At 38.9% G+C, this 14530-nt stretch overlaps 2 protein-coding genes across 4 annotated transcripts in view; both read left to right on the top strand.

Moving 5' to 3' along the window:
- The window catches only part of LOC127914390 (uncharacterized), a 238331-nt gene that overhangs the window by 141912 nt on the left and 81889 nt on the right, over positions 1-14530 (top strand). The gene's annotated exons all lie outside the window — the stretch shown is intronic.
- The window catches only part of LOC118365749 (zinc finger protein OZF-like), a 70073-nt gene continuing 69075 nt past the window's right edge, over positions 13533-14530 (top strand). The window contains exon 1 of one of the 3 annotated variants that reach the window (XM_052490213.1): positions 13533-14170. In XM_052490213.1, the coding sequence (XP_052346173.1) occupies positions 13801-14170 (370 nt within the window). In that variant the 5' untranslated portion in view covers positions 13533-13800. The remainder of the gene's footprint in view (positions 14171-14530) is intronic. The other 2 variants (XM_035748111.2, XM_052490212.1) reach the window with 2 other exon arrangements.

Here is a 14530-nt window from a genome sequence, read left to right as displayed (position 1 = left end):
AGCCTCGCTAGCTAACATCTCCAACCATGAGGTCACTAAGCTACTCTCCTCTTGTTAAAGAAGACGAGGTCTGCTGGACGGAGATAGAAGCTCTCGTCAAAGAGGACGAGGAAGAGTAGGATGTTACAGTAAAACAAGAAGTAGAGGGTGAGGCTGTTACAGTGAAAGAAGAAGAGAAAGACGTTTCAGTGAAAGAGGAAGACGCGTTCAGAGTGAAAGAAGAGGAGGATGTTACAGTAAAAGAAGAGGAGAAAGAGGATGATGCAGCTTTTGGAGTGAAAGAGGAGGAGGGGGAGATGACTGTCACATCGAAAAAGAAGGAGGATGAAGAGGAGGAAACTGGATTTCCTTTCATCCAAGCTGGCCCTGGTTAATATGTTTGTGTTATTGTCGCAAATCAACTGATTTATAGCTAAACACTTCAACTAGAAAAATGCTCTTTGGCTAGCTTTGCCATCAGCCTGACAATAAGTACACTAAGTTTTTAACCAATTCGTGTTTTCAGACCCTCCCTTGGGCGCATTATCAGGGTGCAGAAATCTCAAAGATGAATTGGTAAACTCTGATTTACTACCCCACACATTGCTCAATGCAATGGCACTTGTACATGTAGATCCTTCAAACACCACCGAATAGGGAAACAGATCCCAATCAAAGGTGTTATCACGTGTACCACTAAGGCAGTTATTTATCTTACAACTTGTCCTTGTGGTAAAATGTATATGACCTATCCAGTTGCGACCCATTTTTGGAAGCGAAACCCTTGATTTCGTCCCTACATTATATCGGCATCTAATACATCACCCTCCCTAGGAGAGGGGGTGACCTCGACAATTTATTGTTAAAACGAGAGGCTGCCTGGGTCTTTAATTTAAAGAGCCTTGCTCCCGTCAGTCTCAACGTAGCCATTATTGTAATATTGCTGTTCATTGTTAACGGTTGGAGGTCTATGGAGCCAAATTGTATCAATGACCGTATGCTCTCCATTTATGTTTTTATATGTTCTATTTATATCTGTAAATTAACCAATGATAGCAGACCACACCCGGACATGATTACAGACACCTGTGTGTGTCCTTTGACACAATATAAACCAGTTACCTGCAGTGTTTGTCATTATACCCTGACAATGACAGCTTGTCTGTGAAAACGTTGGTATTTTGTTATTAAATTATTGCATTTGAGCTCCTAGAGTGTGAGGTTCTCCTTTTCTTTTTCAGGCCACCGGGGTCTGACAACTTGGATGGAAAATGACTGAGGATATTAGCAATGATATTGCCACTCCTATTTGCCATATCTTCAATATCACCCTCCTAGAAAGTGAGAAACCCCTACCTTGTCAAAACACAACTGATTGGCTAAAACAGATTAAGGAAAGAAATTCCACACTTAACTTTTAATTATACATTTTTCTGTGACAAACTGAATTAGTTATTGATTTTTACCGCTTTTAAAATGGCATTTTATAGATGTATGTATTTCTACTAAATCAAAACTGGAATTTTTATTCAAAAAGGTTGTAAAAGTATGCTAGACATTTAAAGACTAAATCATACCTAGTCTGATGTTTCTGTAACAATCAATGAATTAGTTATTGATTTTTACAATTTTAAAATGTCCAATGTCTGTTGAATGTATGAATATAAATCCAACTTTACCTCAGTCTTAACTTTCATTGTCTAGCTCTCATTTTTAGGCATCTTTCTCATTGCTACAGCCAGGACAGTGTCTGTGATTAGGAAACTATGAGAACCACACGAAAGGGGGTGATCACGCTCTACCACTAAGGGTCCGTTTAATTGGCGCAATGTAAGACAGTCTTGTGTTCCAATTGTATGTTTAAGTAGCATGAATTGTTCCTGTTCACACCGAGGTGAAGAGCGGAATAATTGAAGGAATGAATCGGAGCCTAACGCTCATCACCTGTGGAAGGCGGGACTTCCAACCAGGCGTGGATTTCATTGGCCTATTCAGGTGTGATTTTAGATCATTCAACCGAAGTCGTGACTCCCAATAGTACTGTATGTTGTACCAAAGATGACTGACCCTTAAGAGAACTACACTGCCATAAATACAAGGCAAGTCAACTGATCTCATATGATTTTTTTAAATTACAAATCCAGAGAAGGCACCAACTTTGAGAATGGTTTAAAACAAAGGTTTCAAACAATTCATAAATGTTATTGAATGTAGGTATGTTTCGCCTTTAACTTTTTATGGCTGCAGGGGCAGTATTGAGTAGCTTGGATGAAAGGTGCCCATATCAAACGGCCTGCTCCTCAGTCATATTCGCTAATATTTTCATATTATTATTAGTATTGGATAGAAATCACTGAAGTTTCTAAAACAGTTTGAATGATGTGTGTGAGTATAACAGAGCTCATATTGGCAGGCAAAATCCTGAGTTGAAATCAAAACAGGAAGTCAGAAATCTGAGCTTGTATGTATTCACCAGAGTCCCCAATGAAATCCCCTTGAGATATGAATGATGTTGCACTGCATATGGGTTCCACTAGATGTCAACCATCAATATAAATTATGAGGCTTCTATGTTGTTGTGTGAGTGAATGAGAGCAGAACATATCAGAGGTCCATCAAGCAGCCATTTTGTGATCGCGCTTTTTCCCCATGGTATTCACTTGCGTTCCATTGCTCACGTCGACAATAAGGAATACTCCGGTTGGAACTTTATTGAAGCTATATGTTAAAAACATCCTAATGATTGATTCTGTACTTAGTTTGAAATGTTTCTTCCACCGGTAATATCACTTTTTTAAGTTTTTGTCCGATATAAGGCTGACCAGAATGAGCGTTTAGATATGTGTACCAAACGTGCTAACAAAAGAAGGTATTTGGACATAAATAACGGACATTTTCTAACAAAACAAACATTTATTGTGGACCTGGGATTTCTGGAGTGCTTTCTGATGTAGATCATCAAAGGTAAGGGAATATTTAGCATGTAATTTCTTTATGTTGACGCCATCTTCGCGGCTGTGGTGTTTTTACTTTTGAGCGCTGTCTCAGATTATTGCATGCGCTTCTTTTTCCGTAAAGTTTTTAAAAAATCTGACACAGCGGTTGCATTAATGTAATGGCATTGAAAAAAGGTGAATAGCTGTGTTTGAATACCCATACTGAATTCTACACACTTAATGAGTATACACTATTAGTTAATTTTATTTATTAGTTCATGTTAGTATACTGTAACCGAACCGTATCCTTTCAAATGAGCGCTCTTCTCCTGTCTCTCTACCGGAAGTTTATGCTGTTGCTATGCAACCTCTTGCTAGCTAGTTAGCATAACACATTACTAGTTAGACATTTTCCCACTTCAGGTTGTGTTTTCTTAAATTCAATCTTGAATACCAGAGTGCTTCATAAATTCAGACCGTTGTCAGATTGTCCGTTTGTAAATTCATCCCGTTTCTCTCTCGGAGCCACTGGCCGTTCCGTTCGAGGAGTTGATTTGACCGTTCTGACCTCAGCTTGCTGGCTACTTCCAAACGCAAATGAGACTCTGACCATTTTACTCGCCCTGGCAGAGCTGGTTAGGCAGTTTTCATGTTATCCAGAGAGACTAACTGTGCTGCTGGAAAAACATTTAAATTACGCTTTTTTAGCCAACGTTTACTGACACCTGGACATTTGAATGTGTTGAGCGCTAGTAAATTCATTATTCTGCTCTCTGGTACTCAGACGAGAGAGCTCTGAAATCGGAGTAGAGAGTTAGAGAGAATTTATGAAAGTACTCGAATGTCCATTGAAAAAGCACAACGACTATACCATTTAGCTAAGCTAAGAATGACTGAAATGATCAAGTCAATAAACGTTGGGTAGTTAAGTTTGTTAGAATATAGTTAAAATACTGGCAAGTTTAATGTATAAGTAGTCAACTAACGTTAGGTAGCTAGTTGACATACCGGTACATACTGCTGTAATAACATGCTAACAAATTGCCAGACAAAATAACGTGTAAGGTAACTTATTTGAAAAGTCATTACTTTATTACATTGCTCAACATTTTCTTAACATTTGTCATAATTAGTTAAAACAATGAATTTGTATCGGCTCTCGTTGGACTTTCCACCATTTTCTTCAAATCTGAAAACGATGTGAAGCCATGCTCATTTCCTGAAGAATTGCATTATGGACCCTAACGTAATGCGTGTTTACGTAATATTGTGGAGAATTTAGTACAACATACGGCAACTTTTGGAATACTAACAATATCATACTGTGACCAATAAGCATACTATATACTCAATTAACATCACAAATAGTAGGGTTAGTATGAGTATTCTAACACAGCTAATAACTTATCAACGGCTCTAACAATTTGACCCCCACAGGAAATCTACACTGGCAGTTACAGGTAGACCCATTTACTATATACCCATTGATTCTTGAAAAATATAACTTATACATTACTTATACATGACACAAATGTTTCAACCGTATTACCCCGACCAGAAACCAAAACATAAGTTTGTATCTCCAACCCTCAAAACATGTTAATAAAAAAATAAAATGTATAGCCTTAATCTTGTTTAGAACTATCATTTTGATCTCATGGATTGCCAGTCCTTGAATTTACAGTGTAGTCAATTCAGGGGGTAGCCCTGAGCTGGACCCAGCGACTGTCAAGCCAACACCTATTACAGTTACTCCAAAATGTCTGAACTTCTTAACGAGGTCACTAGGTTTTGGGTTACGGTTTATAAAATTGCTTTCTCTATAAATTTGAGAGTGGTTACATTTCTCCAGCCCCCATCCCTCAGCTCTTAACCAAACAAAGTCTTCAGGGCTGACATTTTGTTGCTGTTTAAATACTACGGTGCCCCTTTAAAAAAGCAACACAATCAACCAACCAATCTGCAGTTCAAACAATAACAAAGATGTCATTCCACCACTGTTTTGGTAATACGATTATGGATGGGGCTGGAGGTATGTAACTACTCTCAAATTCAGAGACAGACCAATGGATCTATGATATCAACATTATAGTTTTAACCATGTTGAGGCTATACAGTGTTGGTTTACATTGTTTGGAAACATTGGAGTAAAAAAAAACGTATTCTGGGTTCTGATGGGGTACAACAGTTGAACTGAGCTCATGAGGCATGTGTTATATTCTTCAAGAATCAATGGCTATAAATTAACAATTAAAGTCGAAATACGGATGTAGCTATTACATATTTCCCCTTAAACACCACACATCAGCTCAATAACTGCAGAGTTTGTGCCTCTGTATTTAACCTCTTAGCGTCCCCTGAGACGTCTGCGTCCCACCCAGCCATCTGGAAATGCAAATGCACTACGCTAAATGCTAATAGCACTCGTTAAAACTCAAACGTTCATTAAAACACACATGCAGGGTACCGAATTAAAGCTACACTCGTTGTGAATCTAGCCAACAAGTCAGATCTTTAAAATGCTTTTTGGCGAAAGCATGTGAAGCTATTATCTGATAGCATGCAACACCCCGAAATACCTGAAGGAGACGTAAACAAAATCATTAGCATAACCGGCGCTACACAAAACGCAGAAATAAAATATGAAACATTCATTACCATAAACATCACTATTGGGTCTTTTTTGTCAATTAAATCGGTCCATATATGCCCAAAATATCCATCTATGAAAAGTGTGTGATCCAGAAAAAAAGACTGTTTTAAAACGCAACGTAATTTTTTTTTATTAAAAAAGTTGCCTATAAACTTTCACAAAACACTTCAAAATGCTTTTGTAATCCAACTTTAGGTAGTAGTAAACGTTAATAATCTATCAAATTGATCACGGGGTGATGTGTATTCAATAGCTCCACGTCTTCAAATCATGGTCGGAAATCTCTCTTCCAAAACATCCTGTCGGAGACCGGATGGAATGGGGTCTCTCTTCTTCGTTTGACCAAGAAACAACCCCCAGGCAATTGCCAAGACTGGCGACATCGTGTGGAAGCTGTAGGACTTGTAATCTCGGAGCCATGTATTTTGCTGTACCATAGACAATACATGCAAGTGGCGCATTGATATTTTTTCAACTTTTTGGTGATCAGTTTTCCTTGGGCTTTTCGACGAAACACACGTTCTGTTATAGTCACAGCCGTGATTTAACCAGTTTTAGAAACTCCAGAGTGTGTTCTATCCACACATACTAATCATATGCATATACTATATTCCTGGCATGAGTAGCAGGACGCTGAAATGTTGCGCGATTTGTAACAGAATGTTCGAAAAAGTAAGCCCTAAGCTTAAGTGGGACAGTACTTACTAGTGTTAATCAGGGCCCGTTCATCGTTAGAACAATTAGATGCCTTAACATGCCTTTGGGAAACCGGGCCCAGATATCCAGTTTCCTCCTCTTCTTCCAATGTGACAGTCATCTCACCCTCCTCCTCTTTCTCCTCTTTACTGTAACATCCTCTTCCTCTTTCACTTCCTCTTCTTTCACTGAAACATCTTCCTCTTCTTCTTTCACTATAACAGCCTCACCCTATACTTGTTTTTGTATTGTGACAGCCTCCTCTTCCTCTTTCACGACAACGTTCAGCCACAGGCCCTCTTTCTCCATCCAGCAGACCTCTTCTTTAGCAGGAGGAGAGTAGCTTAGTGAACTCATGGTCGGGAATGCTAGCTAGCTAGGCTAATGCTAACTTAACCAGCCCGCTAGCTGACTAATAACAACAACACCGTAAATATGAAATTAAAACTGATAACTAACTAGACGACAGAAGAGGGTTTAAAACACAGTGGCTAATATAGACTAAAGCGTCTAAAGAGATTTATTGGTTCGGCTATTTTGTCTAGCAAGCTACCGAGGTGGCTGACAAGCTGTTGCTGCTCTTGAAAGAAGTGTTCCGTCCACTAGATTATAAGTCACACCAACAGCATTGCCTTAAAGTCGCAGATCGCCATCTGCTGACTGGAGTGGGTAACGCAGTTGAGTAAAATGTATATTTAAATTATTTGACTAAAAGTTAAAGTATAGGAAGCATGAGTTTTTACTCACCAGTGTAACAGCACAGTGTGGTTAAAGACTTAGTAATGGAGTTGTAGTCACAATATGGTTTAATATAAGTACAAACAGTTATGTTGCGTTATTACATATTTCTTGACTTATTTCTGGATATCTTCTAAACTACCCACAATGCACTATTTCTCAACGTCATGTGGAGTATCTACTCTGTGCTACAGAGTTTGTATGCTAGCTCGGTAGCTAGCTCAAGCTTGCTAACTTTATGCGTTCATGCAACGTGTGGTTGTGTTATCTAGTGGAAACCCGTTAGCACTATATAGCCTAGAAACCTGATTAAACTATCATTATGACGTCCTGGATGGCCAGTCTGAACCCGTTAGCACGGTAGAGCTTCTGGACATCAGAACAGCGATTAGTCACCTCGAACTTGACAAATATTTCTTCTTTAACGAGTCTGACGCAAAGTATATGCTGCTTTTAGAAGACCAGGCCCAAATCCCCGTCATTCGCGTGAAGAAAATTTGGAGATGAGCTAAATGACTTTTATGCTCTCTTTTGAGTCAATCAACTCTGAAGCACGATTGAGAGCACCAGCTGTTCTGGATGACCACACTCTCCGTACCCAATGTGAGCAAGGCCTTTAAACAGGTCAACATTCACAATGCCCCAGGGCCAGATGGATTACCAGGTCGAGTACTCAGAGCATGCGCAGACCAACTGGCAAGTGTCTTCACTGACATTTTCAACCTCTCCCTTTTTTATTTTATTTAACTAGGCAAGTCAGTTAAAACCTCTAGTGACTCCCCATCCCGCATGAGGGAGCGTAATCATCGACTGACACTAATTAGCATAACGCAACGGACATAAATATTCCTAGAAAATATTCATATTCATGAAAATCACAAGTGAAATATATTGAGACACAGCTTAGCCTTTTGTTAATCACCCTGTCATATCAGATTTTCAAAATATGCTTTACAGCCAAAGCTAGACAAGCATTTGTGTAAGTTTATCGATAGCCTAGCATAGCATTTTGTCCAACTAGCAGCAGATAACTTGGTCACGGAAATCAGAAAAGCGATCATATTAAATAGTTTACCTTTGATGAGCTTCGGATGTCTTCACTCACGAGACCCAGTTAGATAGCCAATGTTCCTTTTTTCCAAAAATATTATTTTTGTAGGCGAAATAGCTCCGTTTGTTCTTCACGTTTGGCTGAGAAATCGCCTGGAAATTGCAGTCATGAAAACACCGAAAAATATTCAAAATTAGCTCCATAATATCGACAGAAACATGGCAAACGTTGTTTATAATCAATCCTCAAGGTGTTTTTCAAATATCTATTCGATAATATATCCACTGGGACAATTGGTTTTTCAGTAGGACCGATTGGAATAATGACTACCTCTGTATTGTACGCGAGAATCACTCTGGGAGCCATTAGGTGACCAGTTGCGCAATGTAGCCGCTTACGGGAATTCTTCAACATAAATGCGTAAAACTACGTCACAATGCTGTAGACACCTTGGGGAATACGGAGGAAAAGTAATCTGGTTGATAGCCCATTCACTGCTCAATAGCACTGCTGGAACGCAGCGCTTTCAAAACATGAGGCACTTCCAGATTGGATTTTTCTCAGGCTTTCGCCTGCAATATCAGTTCTGTTATACTCACAGACAATATTTTTACAGTTTTGGAAACTTTAGAGTGTTGTCTACCCTAAGCTGTCAATTATATGCATATTCTAGCATTCAAAATATCCCGTTTATTACGGGAACGTTATTTTCCCAAAAATGAAAATACTGCCCCCTAGTCACAAAAGGTTGTGAAGAACAAATTATTATTTTCAATGACTGCATAGGAAGGGTGGGTTAACTGCCTTGTTCAGGGGTAGAATGACAGATTTTGTACCTTGTCAACTCGGGCATTCGATCTTGCAACCTTTCGGTTACTAGTCCAACACTCCAAACACTAGGCTACGCTGCCGCCCGACTTAGTGCTGTACCCCCTGTATATAGCCCCGTTATTTTATTGTGTTACTTTTTATTTCATTTTTTACTTGAGTTTAATGAGTAAATATTGAACTGCATGGTTGGTTAAGGGCTTGTAAGTAAGCATTTAATGTTGTATTCAGCAAATATGACAAATACAATTTCATTTGATTGGTTTGGTATTGTCCTTGTTCGACATTGCAGCCGACAGTGCAGGTGACTGCCGACTGACTGATCTATAAATCACCTTGCATCATAAATAACTACTCATTATTATTTATAAATCAGACAGCCAGTCACCATTTACCCAAAATACAGCATGGATTTGATGGTCTCGAACACGGCCAGTGGTTTAGTCGATGGCTATCATGTGTGGGATGTCATCTATAATACTTTGGGTGTTCTAAATTCTGTGTCGCTCAAAGCCTTGAGTAATGAACCTATTTTCAACATAACAGGCTGAAAAGCTGCATTGCTTCAGGAAGCTTTGTTTCCCCATCACTACTTTTCAGCATGTTCTCTGTGGAATACACTACGGGAGTTTTGTATGGTTTTCCACCTTGGCTTACTGCTACCGCGCAAACTGACTGATATCTGGAATCTATCCATTTGGATGTTGGCGATATCCCCTGCCATCATTCTGTATGTCTCTGCTCTTTTGATCTGCAGTCATGTTTTAGTTGGGTTTTGTTAGATGGGATCTAACTGGTCTCCGGTTAGCTAATGTTAGCTGGCTGGCTAAGATAACTGCATATAGCTAACAATCTTTGATTTTTGGTTAGATGGCGTTATGTATTTCCAAAACTTTGATTTACTTTAATCACTCAAGTCATGAGTGCAAACGATTGGTTTAATTTGAAGTTCTACATTTGAAGTTATTTCTGTTGTAGTTTAGGTCATAGGGAATAGGCTGGTCCTCCATATTACATCACACCTGACTTTGTCATTCTTCTGAATTCTGATTGGTTTAATGTAATAACTCCAAAAATAAAACAGTGAGGTGTAACTTTGCATTGTGACTTTTTAAACATTTTATTTGATATTTTAAAAACAATACAAAACATACACATACAGACAACAACATCATACAAACATTAACTACATCACACCTGCCCAAACCCACTAGAACAAACCCCCATTGCCAGCGCCCGCATCAGCCCCTTTTTATTTTTCTCCGTCGCCCACTTTTAGATAATAAAGCTATTGAATTAACAACAGAGGATTGGTTGATTTCCAGGTTTTAATTAGGTATAATATTTAAGATTGTTGAGAAAAGTATTGTCCAATTCTGGGGTATCCCACTGCACCCTCAAATGTCATGTTTTGAAATACCAGACAGACAGATTAAAATAAATTTGACATTGTATAACTTCTGATAGAAAGTTGGCTAACTCCACCCATAACTTTGTAACGTTATAACATTCCCGGAAGGCATGGATTTTTTAAATGTATTATAAATTTATTTATCCTTTATTTAACTAGGCAAGTCAGTTAAGAACAAATTCTTATTTACAATGACGGCCTACAGACGACACTGGGCCAATTGTGTGCCGCCCTATTATTGCGTCATTGTTAGTTTTACACTGAAGACATGACTCTGTTGTTGTGCTGTATAATTTGTGAATTTTGTCTCTTGTATAATAAGGGACTATAATTTGTCCCAACATCACAGGCCACAGACTTTGATGCAGTTAAAGACTTCCAAAAGTGTTTTAATGGGGTTTCTCCCTGTGCACCTGCCAATTTTAAATCCATTAAATGAAACAAGTTACCAGACACGACATATTGCTAATGCTCTTCCTATCGATATCCTGAATGTCAATTAACTTGTGGTCGTGATGACGGCCTATTCGATGACGTCGTCGATCGGGATTCCTCAAAAAAGAAAGACGCTCTGGATTGATCACTGGAGTCAGATGTGAAGGAGGAGGTTGATCATCAGGAGTCAGATGTGAAGGAGGAGGTTGATCATCAGGAGTCAGATGTGAAGGAGGAGGTTGATCTTCAGGAGCCAGATGTGAAGGAGGAGGTTGATCATCAGGAGTCAGATGTGAAGGAGGAGGTTGATCATCAGGAGTCAGATGTGAAGGAGGAGGTTGATCATCAGGAGTCAGATGTGAAGGAGGAGGTTGATCATCAGGAGTCAGATGTGAAGGAGGAGGTTGATCATCAGGAGTCAGATGTGAAGGAGGAGGTTGATCATCAGTGAACCTCTAAGATTGTGGCTGGGCTGGCGTTTCAATTTCCAGCTTGGTCATATATTTTGATACATTGAATGTTGATATTGTGAACCTATGTTTATGTATTTGTACCTCCTGTTTTGGGATGTGATGTCACTAAGTACTGCCCCAAAATATACAGTGCATTCGGAAAGTATTCAGACTCCCTCACTTTTGCTACATTTTGTTACGTTACAGCCTTATTCTAAAATGGATTAAATATTTTTTCCTCTCAATCTACACACAATACCCAATAATGACACACAATACCCCATAATGACAAAGAGCCTATATACAGTACCAGTCAAAAGTTTGGACACACTTACTTATTCAAGGGTTTGTCTTTCTTTTTACAATTTTCTGCATTGTATAATAATAGTGAAGACATTAAAACTATAATAACTATAATAACACACATGGAATCATATGTGAAAAAAAGAGTTAAACAAATCAAAATATATTTCCTATTTGAGATTCTTCAAAGTATTCACAATTTGCCTTGACAACTTTGCACACACTTGGCATAGTTGTGTTGTCTTCACTATTATTCTGCAATGTAGGCAATAGTTAAAATAAAAAATATTGAATTTGTAGGTGTGTCCAAACTGTATATGCATTGTGGAGGAGAACTGATCCTAGATCTGTACAAAGGCATAACATCTACAGCGGGAACAACTGTCTGTGTTAAAAAGGCCCAGCTGGATTTAATTGAGCTATTTAAAATGCCATATTTGAATGTCAAATTATTTTTTCTGTTTGTCTATACAAGACAGGGTCTGTGGAGGCTTGGCATATTTGTGGTAGATTTGGGGGAGAATTTGACAAGTCAGTTGGAATAGTGATAGATTTTTGGAGGGACCCTTTTCACTACAGCCAATCAGTGAGCAGCTTCCCTTCCCCCACATCTCAGGCAGTTCTGTTACAACACTTCCCTGCTTTCATCAACAATGGAGTAGCTTCCCCCGCTTTCACCAACAATGGAGTAGCTTCCCCCGCTTTCATCAACAATGGAGTAGCTTCCCCTGCTTTCATCAACAATGGAGTAGCTTCCCCCGCTTACATCAACAATGGAGTAGCTTCCCCCGCTTTCATCAACAATGGAGTAGCTTCCCCCGCTTTCATCAACAATGGAGTAGCTTCCCCTGCCTTCATCAACAATGGAGTAGCTTCCCCCGCTTTCATCAACAATGGAGTAGCTTCCCCCGCTTTCATCAACAATGGAGTAGCTTCCCCTGCCTTCATCAACAATGGAGTAGCTTCCCCTGCTTTCATCGACAATGGAGTAGCTTCCCCTGCTTTCATCAACAATGGAGTAGCCCACTGAACTAAAGCCTTGACATTTCATATCTGGGGTATTTTTACCTCAGCCAGCATTGCGAATGGTTAAGAACGTCATGTTGTACTCGTACCTTAGCCAGCATTTTGAATGGTTAGGAAATAATATGTCACATTTTACTGGTACCTCAGCCAACATTGTGAATGGTTAGGAAATACTATTTTATGTTTTACTCATACCTCAGCCAGCATTGTGTATGGTTGGGAGATAATATGTCATGTACAGACCTTGTTTGTTCATTATATACATCTACATTATGTATTGTTAAACCATGTAGGAGCAGTATAGACCTAGTCTGTTCATTATATACATCTACATGATGTATTGTTACACCAACAAAATAAGGGAAATTATATAATTTCATACTAATTGCTCAGCGAAAGAGATATAGTTTAACATGTATTTCCCAAAAGGAAGCACCCTCGTCTTAGGAGGATAGCAACACTGAAATGTTTTATGAGATGAGAGAACACATTTGGTGGGACCATTCCTCCATACAGAATCTCTCCAGGTCCTTGATTTCTTTTGTCTGTTCTTATGGACTGTCCTGTTCAATTCAAACTACAGGTTTTCAATGGAGTTCAAGTCTGAAGACTGAGATGGCCGTTGATTTTGTGCCCAATTAACCGTTTCTTCGTGGGTGTTGGTGTCTTGCTAGAAGAAGGTTTCTGGGCTAAACTATCCTGGTAGTGGGTAAAGTTTATTTATTTTATACAGTTATTTTTGCTCATCTTTATCAAGGGTATCAATAACTAGGTGCTCATTGTGATATCTAGTTATTTGACTGAATCAGGAATACAGATGTGGAGTAGATGTAGAGTTTGTTTTAAATTCTCATAAAACATCTGACTTAATACACCACTTGTTGCTCTTTGTACGTGTTGATATAATATTCATATTTAATGGAGAGAAAAAAATCGTTTCCCTAAACTGCTTTATAATATTATAATTCAATGAAACTGCGTTTACTCCCTCCAGACAGCAGATGGCGATATGTGTCTTTCAGGCGATGTTTCTAGTGTGACGTATATTCTAGTGGACGGAACGCTTCTTCAACAACTGCAGCCACCTCGATAGCTCGCTAGCCAACAAAGTCGGAACATTCAAGTTCTTTAGACAATTTCGTGGTTTATTTGCCACTATGATTTAAACATACTTATGTAGAAACAACTAGCTACCCCATTTGAATTGCATATATACGTTGTAAGTCAACTAGCTGGCTGGTTAAGTTAGCACTAGTCTAGTCGCTAATGCTAACTAGCTTTTATCTCCGACCATGAGCTCACTAAGCTACTCTCCTGATAAAGAAGAGGTCTGCTGGACGGAGAAAGAAGCTCTCGTCAAAGAGGAGGAAGAAGAAGAGGCTGTTACAATACAAAAACAAGTAGAGGGTGAGGCTGTTACCGTGAAAGAAGAAGAGAAAGACGTTTCAGTGAAAGAAGAGGAAGACGCGTTCAGAGTGAAAGAGGAGGATTTTACAGTAAAAGAAGAGGAGGATGCAGTTTTTGGAGTGGAGGAGGTTACTGTCACAGTGAAAGAAGATGAAGAAGTTTTTTTAATGAAGGATGAAGAGGGGGAGATTACTGTCACATTAGAGGAGGACGAAGAAGAGAAGACTGGAGATCTGATTAACACCAGTAAATACAGTGAGTACTATCTTATAAAACAGGGTTGTTGATCTCGTGTGATTTTTAAAAGGGCATTCTACACTTGTTGTACTATATGAATTGTTCATGACGTCCTCCAGTGATTTTTACTTTGAACTTTTCCTGTTGAAAAGTGATATATAAATACAGTAAAGTATAAACACACTAAAGGGAAACAAATATTACTTTGAAAATGGTGTTTAATAGACAACTGCAAACGTCAAGTAGTAGAGTATTCGAGGAGTTGGTTTGATAGGAAGTGGTGATGTCATGGACAGGAGGTGAAAGGAGACTGGAGTGACAGTTTAAAACTACAACAAGGAAGCATTGACAGATTCCAATTGATATTGATGTTCAAAT

This window comes from Oncorhynchus keta, chromosome 32 (genome assembly GCF_023373465.1).
Source record: "Oncorhynchus keta strain PuntledgeMale-10-30-2019 chromosome 32, Oket_V2, whole genome shotgun sequence".
In the NCBI taxonomy this organism is placed as follows: domain Eukaryota; kingdom Metazoa; phylum Chordata; class Actinopteri; order Salmoniformes; family Salmonidae; genus Oncorhynchus; species Oncorhynchus keta.
Note: the sequence above shows the minus strand (reverse complement) of the source record. Positions and strands in the feature narration are given on the sequence as shown.